This window comes from Nilaparvata lugens, unplaced genomic scaffold (assembly GCF_014356525.2).
Source record: "Nilaparvata lugens isolate BPH unplaced genomic scaffold, ASM1435652v1 scaffold6421, whole genome shotgun sequence".
Classification (NCBI taxonomy): Eukaryota; Metazoa; Arthropoda; class Insecta; order Hemiptera; family Delphacidae; genus Nilaparvata; species Nilaparvata lugens.
In genome coordinates this window covers 1-18,068 of record NW_024092176.1, presented here as the reverse complement: position 1 = coordinate 18,068, position 18,068 = coordinate 1, and the positions used below count along the sequence as shown (strand labels likewise).

The following is an 18,068-nucleotide window of genomic DNA, read 5'->3' as shown; positions in this document are numbered from 1 at the left end:
TTTGTACAGCTTTGTTTTCTCTTCAATTTGATGTATTATTTCACTACTTAATGTTTTCTATCTATTGTTATAGCAGATTGAATGTGGGGGGTGTCTGAGTCAGAGTCAGAGTCAAAATACTACTCCAAAATTTAGTCGCAGAAACTGCTTTGTCATTTCGTGAAATAATATCCTCCAATGACACCTCACGATAACATCCTCACCAATATCCCCATATACACTCCATAGCCTCAAAGCAAGAGTTACTTTCCTCAGTCTGAGGATGGCCAACAACAGGACGAGACGTAGTCACGGCTAAATGGTGTTTTTTCACTTCATAAGTGTTTTTTTTTCCAAAAATTCAAAGTACAAATTGATTTTAGGTTGCCCCCTTTAATATAGAAAAACTCAGCTCAGTTTCAACCGCCCCCCCCCCCCCCACCAATAAGAAACAGAAAAATTTAGTCAATTTAGACAAAATTATTATTCTAGTTACCAGTTAACAACTGTTTCGAAGAGGTACTCTCTCAAGATTATAGTTCTATAACATATGGTATGGACATTTTTCAATTATAATTAAGAGAATAAGAAGAATATACATGCTAAAAGACGAACTTTAAACCCTTAAAAACCACCCTTAGAGTTAAAATATTGCCAAAAGATTTCTTAGTGCGTCTCTAAAGGGCCAACTAAACATACCTACTGAATTTGAACGTTTTTGGTCCAGTAGATTTTTAGTTCTGCGAGTGAGTGAATGAGTGAGTCAGTCAGTCAGTCAGTCAGTGCCATTTCGCTTTTATATTTATATAGATTCAAAGCAGAAGTGATAATACCGTATACATTATGGTATCTAGGAATAATAACGGAACAACAGCTTCCCAAAACAATGGAAGCTTGATCGTGAATCTAAATTCAGAGTTGCTCTAGCAAAACTTCTTATTACCTGCTTCGCTACTCATATGTAATCTAGGTATTATTACCAAACTTTGCAAGCGTGTCTCCACTTCTGAACCTCACCTGGTCCGTTATTAACGCTACCCCTCCTTCTCCTCCAACTTCCCTCCACCCCTCACCAACATCCCACAACACTAACACACATTCTATGTTATTTGCTTCTTGTCCTTCATTAGTTTTCCTTTTAACATTACCAAACTCTCAGCTTTCCCATTAAGCAACTACTAGGACTTGAATGTAGGGCCATTCTATTATTCATGACTCAGGTTCATACCTCATATGTTGTGTGGGAGGGTATATGAGTTGAGTATTGATCACATCACCAAAGAAGCTGAATCGATTATCACATCAACTGAATTGGTCATAGAAGTTCACCTTGGAAATAATAGTATCTCAATTTATTTGATAATGACGATCATAAGAAGAGATGATGCCTGGATCCAAATCACAGCATGATAATGGATCCATGTGTGATATTAAGTTGCATGATAATATGTGTTGTTTTATAGTGAACTGTGAAGGCGATGAACCACTCAAAAAAGGAGAGCATAACTTTTTGACACACCTCAGCCAGGACAACAAAACTCTACCCTCATTGCCCATATAGCTCAGTGTATGAACATACAAGAACTAATTGTTATAATTTATATCTTTGTAACCCTCTTGTTGTTTTGTTTTGTTCGAATAAAATGTGTATTCCAAATTCATTGAATTTGTATATAAGATGAGGTTTTATATCATAATATAATTATAAGTATTATATTAAAAGTTATTATTTTTTATGAATTTTCTTATTTACTTTGTTAATAATATTCACTTAATATATTATTTATATTCATATTTGTTTATGTAAGCTATTGTAACCTAGTAAATGGAAATTGTTTTTTTTAATTTCCGTCAAATAGCCAAAATCTAGAGGGATTAGAATATTTATATGTGAGTTATATTTATCGAGATTGTATTGAAATAAATGAATGAATAAATATTTTATTGAATAAAGAATTGAGTAAGATTGAATAAATTGAAATAGTGATTGGTGAATATGATTAATTGATGGAATAATACATGGATCGATTCATTCAATTGATTATTCTACTTTTACTCAAGTTATGATTTTATGAAGTTTCCCGCAGAATTCCACATAAATGAGTAAACAATCAATCACGAACTGTTTACTTTCGGGACCCACCTACTCTTAGTGAAAGTATCGTAATACAATAATATAATAATCTTCAACTTCCTAATTGATGTGATACATATGAGATAAAAAACACAATGTTCTCAGTTCAGAGGTTTTAGAGTAAAATAGAGTATTTTGAACTAAAGTTCAAAAATAAGAATTAACTGAAAGGACTTGAAAATGTTTCATAAGATTTTCTTCTCTATTGATGGTTTTGTTAGTAACATTTTTTAATCTTGTAGCTTGAATGAAGTCCAATATTTCTATCATCATGCGATGGGGTTATCCATTTATTGAAATAAGAATAAAAGATAAAAGAAAATCATCAGAGTTTCATTTATTTGTTTTAATGCTTAGTTCAGCTTATTATGTTTCTTCCGAGTTCAATCAGCTATATCTGCGAAATATTTTGACCAATTCATTCAAAATAGATATTGAATAACCAGTAATTGGCTGAATCGAATGGAAGATTTGTATGAGTTCCAATTCCAATCATAATATACTGCTTTTTATACTCAATTTGATGCAACTCCCGAATTGGTGTATTTGCACGTCTAAAGTCGTATACGATACGTAATACAATGCCATCTACAATCATAAAATAAAACAAATATGAGTCTGTATGAACTTGTATAGAGCTGCGGTTACACCAAAGTTATTGACAAAATGTTTATTTCTCCATCCTTATAGATTCTATTAGATTGAACGGAACTTGACAAACACATTAATGTTCATCATGTGTATGAAAAGTTATGTTCAAACTAATAGAATCTATAAGGACGGAGAAATAAACATTTTGTTGATAACTTTGGTGTAAACGCAGCTTAAGTTTTCTCTGCTACTATATAATTCGAAACAATGTATACCAATTCGGAAGGTACATCAATTGGAGTATAAGAGCAGAAACAAGTAGGATATGTGTCAAGTAGCAAATCTAGACAATTGTATGATTGTATCTGTGATAGAATGTATCATTTCTCAATATCATCATCAAGACAATATTGAATGATTGTGTCTATAATAGAATGTATAATTTCCCAATTTCATTATCAAGTCAATATTGTATGATGGTATTCTTTAATAGATTGTATCATTTCTCAATTTCATCCATTTTTGGTCAATTTCTATCCAAATTTGGGAAAGTAACAGTTTTGGGCTTCAAGCCTGTTGTTCCTTTCCCAATCATTCATAGTTGAGAATGATATTGTATCTACCAATGTATGTATAAATAGAGACAATATTGTATGATTGTAGCTGTCATAGGATGTATCATTCCCCAATCTAATTATCAAGTCAGTTGTATGATTGTATCTGTGATAGAATGTATCATTTCTCAATTTCATTGTACTCTTCTTCTAAAGCTTGCACATTGTCCCTGGCTTCTGTGAACTCGCTCTCCTCCATGCCTTCACCAACATACCAGAATACAAACGCTCGTTTCTGATACATGGTATTGAACTTTTTGCGAAGTCTATTCCACGCATCCTTCACAGATGTGTTGTTAGCCAGGGCGATGCAAGCCCTCGTAGTTTTGGCAAGGTCTCCACCAGGGACTGTAGTCGGCGGCATGTAGTTGACTCCTGTCTGCAGGCAAAAACAAGGGAAATGGACTTATTATAACAAGTGGGATTGAGTGACAACAGTATATGAATAGTACCTCTGATCGACTGTACAAGAATAGTTCGATGGAAATTGAAACAGATGATCCACCATCACCCCCTTAGACCAGTTATAGAATAGACACGCTGGGAAGTCTAGCCTCTGAAGCAAACATCTACTGCCATTTCGCCCCATCGTGACTTCAGCATCGGATAGAAAAGTTTCAGATTGTGTCTATTTCAGATTGAAGTGAATTATTATTTATAAAAATGGTAAACTTCCGCTGCGCTCCCGCTGAAATTCTATCACAATCTTTTTTTTTAGTAGACACAATCTGCTATGAAAAACAATGTAAACAAACTCCACAGAAAAGTTTTCTATCCGTTGTGACGTCACGATGGGGCGATATGGCAGTAGTTGTTGGCTTTATCGACTTCCAGTATGAATAACGGGACGACCGTGTCTACTCTATAACTGGTCTAAGACAATACCTACTATTACATAGTAATAGTAGGTATTGTCTAAGATCACCCCCAACCACGACTGCACAAAAATAGTTTGATTGAAATTGGAACAGATGATTCCACCTTCACCTCCTCCCAGGACAAATAGACCAGGTTTACTTTGAAAGTATCAATTGAATAATTTAAAATATAAATTATTATTCATCAGCTGTGAACAACGTTGATCAACTCTTATTTGGCAATGTTGCACTCTTTTGTTCCGATTTCCATCGTACTATTTTCGAACGGTCGACTATTAAAAGTGTTTTCCTGCAGAAATTACTCAGTAATAACATAGAGAAAATATAGTATAACTAGATATCCCATTGTATAGATCATTTATAATCCGAATTTCAAAACGATAGCTTTTGAATACTGTCCATTATGAATGTTTTGGCCGAGTTAGAGTGAAACAGTATTAAAGACTACCAGCGTAGTATGAAAGACTACACACAGTAGTCACACAGTATTAAATATTAACAGCGTCACATAGCTTCAAGACAAATAACTCACAGGACTATTATGGGCTTGAGGTAACAGTGAAATTTGGAACATAAACGCCCTATACCATGGGATATCTACTAATGCTATCTTCTCTCTGTGGTAGAAATATTCAAAATACAAATGACTCACTATTGGAATATTGTCCTGCTATCACTGCTTCTAAATTTGAATTATATTATAAGATGCGTACAGGCTTATGCGCCATGAACATCACTCTTTTCTCAGCTGATGAGCTGAGATAAGTTATAATGCTTAGCAAATGTTATGCAAATTGTATATTCTTATCTGTATCTTACTGTTTCGTAGAAATGAAGATATAATAAACATATTATAATATAATAGTTTATATATAAAAGTTCACCACGTTTCTAGTTAAATTTACTTACGTTAGAACTAACGTAACTTAAATTTAAGCTGCTTACAGATTTTTACATGCCAAGAACACGCGCATTTCGCTTTTCACCAGCCGATGAAAATGCTTAATCTGCTTATTATAATATAATAAACCCAATTCTTAAAAGTTCACCACGTTTCTAGTTAAATTTACTTACGTTAGAACTAACGTAACTTAAATCTTAAGCTGCTTACAGATTTTTACATGCCAAGAACACGCGCATTTCGCTTTTCACCAGCCGATGAAAATGGTAAAATAGCCGATGGCATGTAAAAATCTGTAAGCAGCTTAAGATTTAAGTTACGTTAGTTCTAACGTAAGTAAATTTAACTAGAAACTTGGTGAACTTTAAAGAATTGGGTTAATGACTGGAGCTCATGAATGATAAACTCTGTTACAGTCTGCGAACCCATTTATTTCTGGATTAATTGTTCAAGTCTAAACTGGACCGAGTCCCAAGCAGCATTGAGGCGTTCAGTTCATGTGCTGAACAGAGCTATTTGTCCGTCTTTGTCTGCGGCTCTCGAAATGGACCAGTAGAGTAAGCTTTCTACAGTTTCTGTTGAGGCGATAATAGGGTGAATCTATTCACCCCGATTCCCTCGAGAGAATTGAATCTCGGTCTCTGATTCCTCTCGTTATAATAGCCAAGCGTCCCTCGAATAATGTTACTGCAGTAAGAGGCTATTTGAATTCCCAACGGTCAGTTTCCATTTAAGTCGCCACCTTCAACTTATATATTATTCAACTCCAAATCCAAAGGGTAGACACTGCCGGAATCCAGTATAATACTGACAAATCAAGTTCAAGATACATTATTTCATTGGAGACTAGCAATAATAGTACTAACAATAACAATTCCATAATAATACTAATATTAAAAATTTTGTGTGTCGAATAATCAAAATCGAATCTTCCAATGTGGTTCGTAGGTACATGTTTGAGCAAGTTAATGGATGGGGTCGTGTAAAAAGCTCGGATTTCTCTGAAGAAATGTAAGAATCACGTTCTCAGTCATATTGACAGTGTTAATTTTATAATATTCATTTAAACAGCATCAAATCTATTGTCTTATTATATCCAAGTCAATATCTTTGATTGTATCAATTATCTCCAATTTGAACTGCATCAAATCTATTGTCTTATTATATCCAATTCAATTTCTATGATTGTATCAATTATCTCCATTGACCTGTTGCAGTTGAAATTCACAATATTTTTTTATGATACAAGAACTCGTCGCAAATTATCTAGATTTACTCTGAAACATGCATCGGTTGACTAGCAATAATAGTAATGAGACTTCAATGAAAACATTTTTTTGTTAAATACACTTCACAGGGCAATGACATGGAATTGATGTGGGAGTGACTAAATGTGCGCCTCCTAAACCAAGAAGCTGTCTGATTGGTTAATGTGTTGAGTAGTCGCCATTTTACTTACACAGTCCACAACCAATAGGAAGCAAGCAGCTTCAGAATGTAATATGCAGGTGATTGTTCAAGAGACTGCTCGTTAAATTCTAGACGTGGCTTACCTTAGCAAATAAGTCATTACCTTAATGAATTAGTCATTACCTTAGCATAATAGTCATTCCCATATGTTTTAGTCCCTTCAGTTAGTTCTGCCTTTCTCAGCTGTAATTTTATTTCTTTACAATTCTCAAAGTGAACAAACCATCATATTCTCCAGAAGTATCACAAAAATTTTAATGTAACTGCATCGTGTTATACTGTTCAAGAAATGAATAAACATAATATACCATTTATAAATTTAAAGAAATATGACTTGGGAGAGTAATATCAGAGACAAATAATCAAGGTATTTTCAATCTATGTTGGAATACTCTAAACAAAATAGAGACTGGACGGAAAATGATTGAACCTAAGGGCGTCAAATTACTAAATCCAGCCCTTACTCTTGAAATCATCATTTTAGAAGATTTAGCATGATCAATTTTCAGTCCGGATCATTGAGGAGTAAACTAATAGAGATTTAATCCAATTAAAGATTTAAAGATTTTAACCAATTTCAACCCACGGCTCTCCTGCTCCCCTTCATCTTGCTTCAAGGTCTCAACCAATCAGTTCACTTCAATATTATGAGAATTGACAGTTATTCATTAAGTCTATTAAAAGGGAAATCAGGATAGAGACTATAAAAAATTGAACTGTTGTACCAATGAATGGAGAAATATTACAAAAAAATGCGATCGCTATATTGGAATGAGCAACATTCGCAAAAGCTCTTCATTCATCTCCAGTCTCCAAGGAGAGAGAATGAGTGAGAAAGAGAGAGTGAAATAGCGAGTAAGAGAGCCGTCAATAAAATTCAACTGAGCATTCATCCGTGAATGTTCTTGTGGAGCACAATTCTGGAGATCCAAATCGTTTAATGAGCATTGACAAGGATACTTTCATTCTGGCCGGCTCACTTTTATCATGGATCTTATTCTTGCTATTGAGCCACGATTGGAAACTTGAGAAGCACTTTCGTTCTTACAATAGACTTGAAAATTACGTTTCTCTATTTTCCTGGAATTCTGTTTCCCTAAGAAAACAGACATGTCTCTGCCAATCACTGTCCAACTGGGGCTATAGTTATATAATAGTATTTGAGATCCTATTGATCCTGTTATTTGTTCTTCGATTGTGAATAAGGGTATAAAGAAGGGCCCCACTCAGGATTACCTGAGGGGTTAATTTGGAATTTGATATAATGTATTGTGCAAGAAGGTGTTTACTACACCAGTTATGTTTCTTTTCGAAACATTCTGTACATATATGTTGATTAGTCGAGTAAATAAGATTTGGGCTATACCTGTTGTCTTCTCTCGATCATTCTATTGTAATAATGATTTGTGAGCGTGGATGAAATAAAAAAATGAATTATTATCATCATTATTGGCAAGCTCAATAACTCTATTATCTCATTTATACTTTTATTTCATTCGTATATCCATTTACACGACATAATATGAACGTGATGGTTTCTCGATCAATTCAAAGCTGCGATGTATTTTGCCCGAATACAGTTCTACAATACAGTCTGTTGGAAATGAAGGCTTGCCGTTCGAAAGTACTTCAGTCAGTAAGTGAACAAGTACTCCAGTCAGTAAGTGCTTATTTACTTGAAATAATTGACTGCACGTCGTGTGAAATACATTAAAAATGTCATATATGAACGTGGTACAGGCTGACGCTTAAATTAATGCAACAATGAGACAAACAAATATTAGGCCTACATCAAAACAATTACAACTACAATACAAAAAAAAGAAGGGAATAGATTGAGCTACAAAAGATTTGATTCGTTACAAGTGGTAAATTAAGTGGAATATTCCCAATCAATTAATTAATTCGAGCCATCTGAATTCAAAATTTATAGTTCTCATGTCTATTTTGGACTCAAATTTTATAAAAATTGTACACGTGAAATTCCAATCTTATCTTGGATTTTGTCACTTATAACTTTAGAAGAAGAATAGCACAAGGACTACTTTATTATTCTATTTACCGATGTTATTACATTAGTGTCATTTGCATTAGAAATAAATGAATAGCTGTATTACGAAGGGCAATAAGATGAACCGCTACATATTCATATGAGGGAAAAATATACAAAAAATAATAAAGAGTCACAATGAGTAACTTCGTAGATTGGATACTCTTGCTATATACAGTTAGGGGTAATACGAGGTGGAATTGATAATTCCACAAGTAGTCAAATTCGATCGAATTTATTTCACAAGCGGGGAAAAAAAGACTGTATAAGGACTCATCGTGGTAAACATGTTGCATTTGTTGAACAGAGGAACATTATGTTTCAGACATCATTCTCATCGATGGAATCATAGAGAAAAGATATCATTCGACTCTGATAGAATGCTCACTGAGAAAAACAGAAAGATAAGCTCACGATGGTATTGTGACGATTAAGGGGAACGAGTTGTAGAGATGTACCTTCAACATCTACGGATTTAATGAATACCAAGTGGAGATTCATGCGAGCATTCACGCAATCTCTCCCAACCACACATTCCAACAATGTTTTCTATCCAATAATTCCTATCGCATTCGAGTGTAAATCAAATTAATAGTATCCATGGAAAAACTCAATGTTCATTGATTTCTCATGTTCCATGGTTATTCATAGCTACCCAATATTCGATCTACCACAGACTACATTGAATACTGATGTTCCACTCAACTAAACTTGTCAACTTTCTCAGACTCGAAGTATCTCACAGTTTCTCAAAGTGTATCATATTGTAGTATTCTACCAACTAGCGGAAAATATTCATTTACTGGAAAAGACAACTTATATTTAATAATAAATAATATAACTCAGAATTAAATTGAAATTGAAATTATCTTTATTCTTCTTCTTAGAAAGTACAAACAATATACAATATACATATACAAAAATTGAAGAGGTTCCTCACATGGGCAAAGCCTGTGTGCGAGGAACGAGTTCTCTGCAGTTCCATATACTTAAATTTACAATGATAGATATAACAATGATACAATACAATTGAAGAACGAAACAATTTCAATCAATAATAAGCACTAAACCATAACATATTACCAAAATAAAAGAAACTATTTCATTGGCATTGCAAAGTAAGATACATTTCGCTTCTGATAAGCCTGTAGTTTTTGAAGTTATTAAACTACTCTTTAGTGGGAGAATGTTCTTGCACAACTTGAGTATAATCGACTATGATTGATTTAAAATCAAGTTTAGAATACAGTACCATGAAACAATCTTAGTTGTATGAGTAACTAACCTTTAAGACCTGGGAATAATTAATAACATAAGTGATTCTTCATGTTCAGTCACAAGATCAGATGAAGAGAGTTTGACATTTTCGGCTGGAAGGTTCAAATGATGATCATAATATACAACGTGAACATTATTTTTTTGAGATATAACATGGTGAACGAACACTCTACATGAAACTCTTTGCATTTTTTATAAATCCGGTGCAATTTTTGAGAGCGAGTTGACAGTGGACATACAACAACCATAGAAAAATGAAATCGAACACAGGAATTCTTGTGTCCTCTTTGCTACAGCTCTCCTGAGTAAATAGAGATTCTAATTACAAGATTTGTATGTCTTCCATGCAGGAATGACGAATGTATCGTTTAAGCTGGAATGAGAATTTCTCCCCCCAAGAGAGTTCCATGTTAACGATCACCATCGATTGGGATTGCAGGTGGAATTGTAAAGAAGAAGATAGAGGAGCCTTTCTAAGTGAAAGGGAAGTATAACGCACATCGGTTTAGAGGAAGGGAGAAGATCAGGCTCTCACACAAAAAATCTGTGGGAAGAAGAAAGAAGGATCTGAGGAAACAGACCGCTGAAAAAGAAAAAGGTTGACTGAAGAGCTCCACGCTCTCTCTCCTTATTTACTGAGAGGAAATTGAACTTTTACCGTCGAAAAGAAAAAAATATTCCAGCTCAGCACATATGAGAAAAAGAAATCCCCGGGAAACTGTAAAAAGGGAAATAATTTTTCTGGTTAAGTGAGCAAGCTGCTCTTCCAGCTCGACTATTTTCTATTTCCTTATTGTTCATATTGTGAGAAAGTTTCACAGAAAGTATGTTATTTCCTTCGTTCTTGTCATTTAATTGGAAACTATTGATAAGGCACATATCAGAATCTGCAAGAGTTCGTGAAAAGGAAATCTGATGAACATTGCAATAGAGAGAGCGTTTCAGAGCACGTTTGAATTCCTGGAACCGATATCAATTTGGCGCCCATTTGCCATGCAAACACATTTGACTCCGATTGAACCAATTTGACGTTTGTTGTTCACACAGGTAGAGGTGGAGAGCACTGCTTAATTCCATATCACGTGTGTGTGTATGAATATCGAGCACTGAATGTGTCACTAACTAGATGCAATCAATTACCGTCTGATGATCGATCAGAAGCGAATACTCCTGTAACTGGTATTGAAATGAAAATTTGATTCCTAGAATAATAATGTTTCTTCAGAAAACATTCAGGTCTAGTGAATTATAGAGCATTTTGATTTATTCGTGTATTACTCATTCCAATAAGGATGAAGGTTTCATACCAAAAATGTTTTGCAAGAGAAAAAACCATGTCCAAGAGAATATAGTTCGGATTTTCCTCAGCTTTGTTTATGTGTTTGGCTGTTTCACACCGTAAAAACAAACAAGAGCTTCATTTTACTTTCGGCTCAAAGGAGAGGGCAATTTTCAAGGGTAAAAACATAAATCTACCATGTTCACAATTTACCCTCATAAAGTACACCTATTTCTTTGCTTCAAAAGCATACGAGTGAATCTTTCGATCATATTCAAATCATTGATTTCATAGTTTATAGTATTGTTCAGCTTCAAATTGATTGTTTATCCAAATTGAACAAGTTTTTCGTGGGACTAACATGTGTGATGAATGAAAATCCCATATATTATTACATTTTGGTTTCAAAACAAGCACAAGATTTGATTATTCGGTTGAAGATATCTCAGTTCAAAAGTTGAAGAAAATTTTCATGGGGAGCATGTTACTTGAAAATGGCCATTGAGCGTTACAACCCGCACAAATGGTGGTAATCTTGGATGCGAGCTGAGGAAGGAATGCAGGTCATACCCATTGTTGTGTTGAAATTTTTTACTCCCGACTTACCATGTATCCTGAGTACAATAGTCTATTATTCATGAATTACTGGACAATAGAATGGTGTGTCCATTTGTGTCCGAGCGCAGGGGACTCAGGCTCAGCAGCAAGCCCTCTTCACGTACATTATCACGCCTGTTTTCCATTTTGTTCCCATATAAAAATGAGATATGTCTCATCTGGATCATAATGATGCCATTTGCGGTCGGAGAAAGCGTGCAAGTAACTATCATAAATCGATTTGTTACATGAACAAGATAGTAGTGTCATGAGAATACCAGGTTCTATCATGGACGATAAAGCAGTATTTTCCAAATTGAGATTTTCCGAAACAGACATCATTCTGTACATAGAGCATACATTTGGGGAATATTCCAATACTGATGCTAAGATATATATTCCAATCAAAGAAAACTCAAATCCCAACGATAAGTTCCAATCGAGCTCAAAACACTCATCTACTACTCTACTATCTATCTATCTACTCTTTTACTCATTGATTCGATTGATGTTGTGATTGTGGGATAAATACTGTGGAATTTCAAGTTATATCTCTAAGATGACAGCTCCACTATAAAAATATATCAACGTTAGTAATTTATTGCTTATTGGCAATAAATAGATAGATTCGACCCACTATAAGCATGTGTAGATCAATACACATTCCAGAATATGAATCACTTGGGATAAAAGATGTATGGTTATGAGTTTGATGATTCAAAAATATACTAATAATAAAATCTATATTATATTCAGTATAATAATCATATTTAGTATATATGGTATCTAGTTGCACAGTTCTAGAATGTTCAATGAAGTCAAATCCATGTAAGTAATTTTCAAGCCTCATAGTATGAACATTGTATTTACAAGTCATCTTATTTAATTTCCATTCAATTCACCCGGGGAACGATGGTGAAAATTGAGTAGCTTCATAGTAGGCTGTAAGATATACAAAGCAACAAAAATATTAGCAGTAACCCTTGTCAAGCAGGTCACCTGAGTTTTACATTTGTTTGAAACCATGTTTGTACGGGTATTAATTTCTGAAAAGTATGAAAATTACTCGGGAAAACTATCAGAACTGAAGCAGAATCTATCATTGATCTATTTCACTTCATCTTTCTCCTCTTATCGAATTCAGGCCAGCTTCAATGGCCTGATTAGATCGTAGCTCCACGGTTATAAGCTAAGTAAACTAACTGGCTGATTTTGCTAGTAGTGGATAGAGCTCTGCACAGTTGTCACTAAACTCATTATTCATTGAAAGTTCGCTGTAACTTTTCTCATTAATAACTTTGATATGAGAGCTATGTGTCACCGTAGTGATTAGGAGTGATAATCGATCTCAACAACTTTTCAAGCTTGTTTTACATCGAGTGCACTTGTTTACTTAGACCCAATAAAGCATCATTTTGATTACTCTTGAAAATTTCTAACGTGTTATCAATCTAACAAAACTCAACCTGCTCTAACAATCTAATCATCTGAGAAGTAGGCTCCGCATGCAGACTAGTCTTCAATCCTGCATTAGCTCAACACGAGAGCTTTTAGGTCGCAACACATGAAATAAAAAATATTTTTAAAAGTGATTAAAAACTGATCTTGAAACTGTACAAATATTACAGTTTTCTAATATTGTAAATCAGTTTCAATGATCTGCATTGAACCCATTGCTAGTCAAACTTAACATTTTTCGAATGTTTTTTTATTCATGTTGTGGAACTTTTCCGTAACTGAAGAGCCTTGAGAAATTGTCGAAATATCTACTTCATCTTAATAAAAAAATTATTTCACATGAGCATGATTTTGTGTGTGCTTACACGTCATCAGCTGTAAGCTACTGTGAGCACACACGGAAGCACTCTCCTGTGAAATAGTAATTTTTATTAAGATTAAAGGATTTTAATTGTCAGGGAAATTTTTTGAAGCAGGGCCAGATATGACAATCTAGGCCTTATTTTTCTGCCCTGACTCTACTAAGTTAGAGTTATCCTCCTCAAACATATTTTCGAAATCTATAGGAGGCCTATTAATAATGTTGATTGCTTGAGCACCATGAATCACGATGCAACTACGTAATTATTGTAGTTTTCGAATAATGCCTACTGGATTGTTCACTTCGAGAATTTGAGAGAAGAATAATTTAAACGATTAAGGAATTTAAAGATTTTTATTTTAGAATGATTCTAACTTGATTCTAACTGGAATGAATGTTAACTTGAAAAAAACAAAGTATATCACCTTTTCTCCGACACTAGCAGGTCAACCTGAGGACTCATTGCATTTGAAAATGCACTCTGACCCTCACTGCTTGAATGATGGTTGAACTGTTTGTGCCAACAAATTGAAAAAGTTAATTCTATAAAATATTGGGAGTGATGGTGGATAGATATTTGAAATGGGATACTCATATGAATTACCTATCTTCTAAACTTAAATTTCTTATTTATAGTTTCTACAAAGTAAATCAATTGAAAGACCTGGATGTAAAAAGATCAATTTATTTTGCGTATGCCCACTCGCTGTTTCAATATGCGATTGAAGCTTGGGGTGGTGCATATGATTGTCACTTTAATAAAGTCTTCACACTACAAAAGCATCTTATAAGGGCAGCACTGGGTAAACCAAGACGATACCCAAGCAAGAAACTTTTTGAAGAATTAAGTGTTCCCACACTAAGACAGATGTATGTACTAGGATTGTTTTGCACTTAAATAAGAATAGAAGTAATCTAGAAATTAGAAATATACCGTACCAAACTCGTTCATTAGCATTAAATAATTTCAATATCAACTTAATAAAACTAGTAGTTTGTCGACATCAATTCACCTATCTTTGCAATATATTTTCAAACAAAATTCCGATAAAACTAATTAATTCAAAAATTACTAAAGCACTTATCAAGGAAATAAATGTATGGGTTAAGCAGAATATATATTTTACAATGCCTAAATGTTAAGAAATCTATTCATGATTCTTTTGAGTTTTGAATGTCTTTCTATCTTTTGTATTATTTATGAAAATTGATTAACCCTTTCAAACCTGAAAGTTTCCAAGTGAAAATAAAAAATATTCAATGGCAGCTCTAAATACTAGATTTTTTTCTTGATTTTTCTATATTTTTTTCGTTTTTTTATCTTTAGTGGTTTTTGAGTAAATTAATGAGCACAATTGTAGCCATTGGGATCGGATTGTTGTCAAGTATCAAGATCAGTAAATGCATGAGATAATAGTCTGTAGAACAGTTTCAAAGACAAAGATAAGTGAAGAATGCAACTTAAAAATAATATTAATAAATTTTATAGAATGTATTTTTATATTTCAGAGGATGACTCACCTTTTATTGGTTAGTCTGGAATTTGAGTTGATTTTTTTCCGATGGCACCATATTTCAAAACTTGTTTTTAGTTTCGAACACACAAAAACTACACTATGGCTGATGTTCTCTTCAACTAAAAATCACTCAAGTCTCATGTTTCACCAATTCTCAATTTCCAAGCATAAAGTGCTTTGTTCATTGTCAGAATATATACATTTTTGAAGATCTTGTTGTCAGATTATTTTGAGTAAAAGAATGTTCATATTATGATATGTAACTAATACAATGAATAAATAAATAAAGAACAAAATAGAAAATAATTAAGTTATTGAAATGATGGTGAATGAATGGGTGTATTTTCTATTTTTTCTTGTGGAAAAAAAGGAAACACTTTTTCTTGGATGAGGAGCACAAGTGTACTCCACACTTCACACAAAATGTTCTGGACCTGCCCTGACATCCAGGATATTTACATCGCTTTGGAAGGCCATCTTCATGGTCTGGCAAATGTTCAATTGAATCAAATTGAACTTCTCTAGAGGGCCTTGCTTCTCCTTTTCTTCTCTGATTCACAGGTGTGTCTGGTGGAAGATCAGATCCTGGACGTCCACGTTTTCTTTGTTGCACAGGCTTCTTACTGTAAATCAGTCCATCAGCAAGCAGCTGTCTGAAGTTCATCAAGTCCATTATTTTATTCTTTTTGATGCCTACACAAGTTGCATCCTTTCGATATTCAATCCAACTCTGTGTTACACAGAAATCAATTGCATGATAGATCATTCTCACTGTCCACTTCCTGGAGCGAATACGAATCCTGTAGTAGCTCATGAGCTGGTCGAATAGATCAACTCCTCCCATTGCTTGATTATACAGTTTTACAATTTCAGGTCGGTTAACACTTACATATTTTTTGTTCTTTTTGTCCCAACGAGAAACTTCATCTTCTTCTCCTTTTCCAACAAAATTGGAACACATATTTACCACCCTATTGTCCACCCACTTTACTAGAATGACATTGTCACCACTGATAACTTCCTCACTGTAACCTCGTGGCTGCTTCAACATCTCTTTGTCACTGCTGAATTGTATGTTCTTTCCAAACCGATTGATCCTGGCCGTTCCCGCAGCTTGAATATTTTTCAACTTCAATGCTTGAAATAAATGATACGATGAAAAAAAATTGTCAAAGTATAATTTATGACCAACTTGAATCTTGACATGCTTTAGCAGCTCCAATACTACAGATGGGCCAATACCAAATCTCTTTGTCACATCCAATGAAAATTCGGTTGTTGCACCTTGATATATGATAAAATCATAGACAAGTCCTGACTTCCCACATAACATGAACATTTTTATACCCCAAGGACTAGGCTTCCCCTTGATGTATTGTTTTACATCCAACTTCCCTGTAAAAGGTATAATAGCCTCATCTACACATAGATTTTCCTCTGTAGTCAATTCAATACATCTTTTCCTGATCTGATTATAAAGAGGTCTAACTTTATAAAATCGGTCTTTATTTTCTTTTGGTATTCTCAGGTTGTCTACTAAATGTAGGCAGGTTCTCAACTCAAAGAATCTATCCCTAGTCATATTCTCAGTGAAAGCACTAACTCCTAACAACTTATCCCAGTACATACGAGCCCTTGGAAAATTCAAAATACCTGATAAAATATGTAGTCCGAATAAAACTTCAATTTCATTCTTGTTGGTTGGCTTGAATCTACTTCTATTACACTGAGTAGCATACAAATTTGTATTTTCTACAATAATATTGATTAGTTCATCACTTATGTAATTTCTGAAATAAGCAATTGGCTCCAGAACATCATCAAGATTATTATCATCAATAGGGATAAAATCTTCCTTGGTTGTAAGTATTTGTTTCCTTCTCCAACGAATACAATTTTTGTCAGTGAGTTGTACATCATGGAAAATATTATGTCCTTGATCGTCATTATTTGTTCCTTGTGGATTCACATGAGCATCCCCATTTCTACTGTGCGTCCTAACATTGCTATGAGAGTTTTCATCTATTGATGTTGATTGTGTTTGATTCTGTAAATCCACTTGAACAGCACTGTCATTCAAGTCATCATCTTCATCATTAGGGTAGAATACAGTTTCATTTGGGCTTACCTTTTCAGCTCCTACTCGCACAGTTTTTCTAGATTCATTGGACAATGAAAAGCTATTCCGTAGGCATTCTTCTTCATCAGACAGTTCAATTTCCGAGATATTCCCATCAATTAATAAAGCTAAAAGTTCCTCTTCATTGAAATCACCAATTGGATGATCCATCTTAGCAAAAATAAATGCATAAAATATCTAACTAGAGCATAAAAATGTATAAGAAACCTAGGTAGGCTACTGGATACACATAACACAACACTGAAAAATATGGTCCTATTACCCACTTGAACTCACTTATCTATCTTAGCAAATCTATCTATCATCTATCTATTTATCTATTATCTATCTATCACTGAACTATCTTAGCAAAAATAAATGCATAAAATATCTAACTAGAGCATAAAAATGTATAAGAAACCTAGGTAGGCTACTGGATACACATAACACAACACTGAAAAATATGGTCCTATTACCCACTTGAACTCACACTGGAAGCTCTTAAATGTACCAGAAAACATTAATTTGGAAATTCTAAAGCACTTTAATGATATTTTCAGTGAATAACTCAGCTTTATCAAATAACTCAGCATAAAAGAAACCGGCGCGAAATAACCATGCTGAGCAAAACGTTTACTGCAGACATAACCTCAAAAGTCTTACCTTGTCAATTCAGTCCCATTGGACACATTTGTGTACATAAAGTTTAGCATTGAATATCTCATGAATAAATAAAAATAAGCGATTTCAAATACTTCTAGATGATATTTAAACTTTATTTATTAATAAAAACACGAAGAAAATTGAAAAATAAGGTTTTTTACAAGGAGTAAAAAATAAAA

At 33.9% G+C, this 18,068-nt stretch overlaps 1 protein-coding gene across 1 annotated transcript; it reads right to left on the bottom strand.

The window, feature by feature from the left end:
• Window positions 1-2,421: 2,421 nt before the first annotated feature.
• LOC120356296 (tubulin alpha chain-like) lies at window positions 2,422-3,694 on the bottom strand. The gene has a single exon (XM_039445214.1). It carries the CDS (start codon window positions 3,680-3,682, stop codon window positions 3,440-3,442), a length of 243 nt encoding a protein of 80 aa, XP_039301148.1. The 5' UTR covers window positions 3,683-3,694; the 3' UTR covers window positions 2,422-3,439.
• Window positions 3,695-18,068: the final 14,374 nt, after the last annotated feature.

Bases quoted from the DNA above. Each gene is read 5' to 3' on its own strand.
- LOC120356296 (XM_039445214.1), bottom strand. From the start codon at position 3,682: ATGCCGCCGACTACAGTCCCTGGTGGAGACCTTGCCAAAACTACGAGG.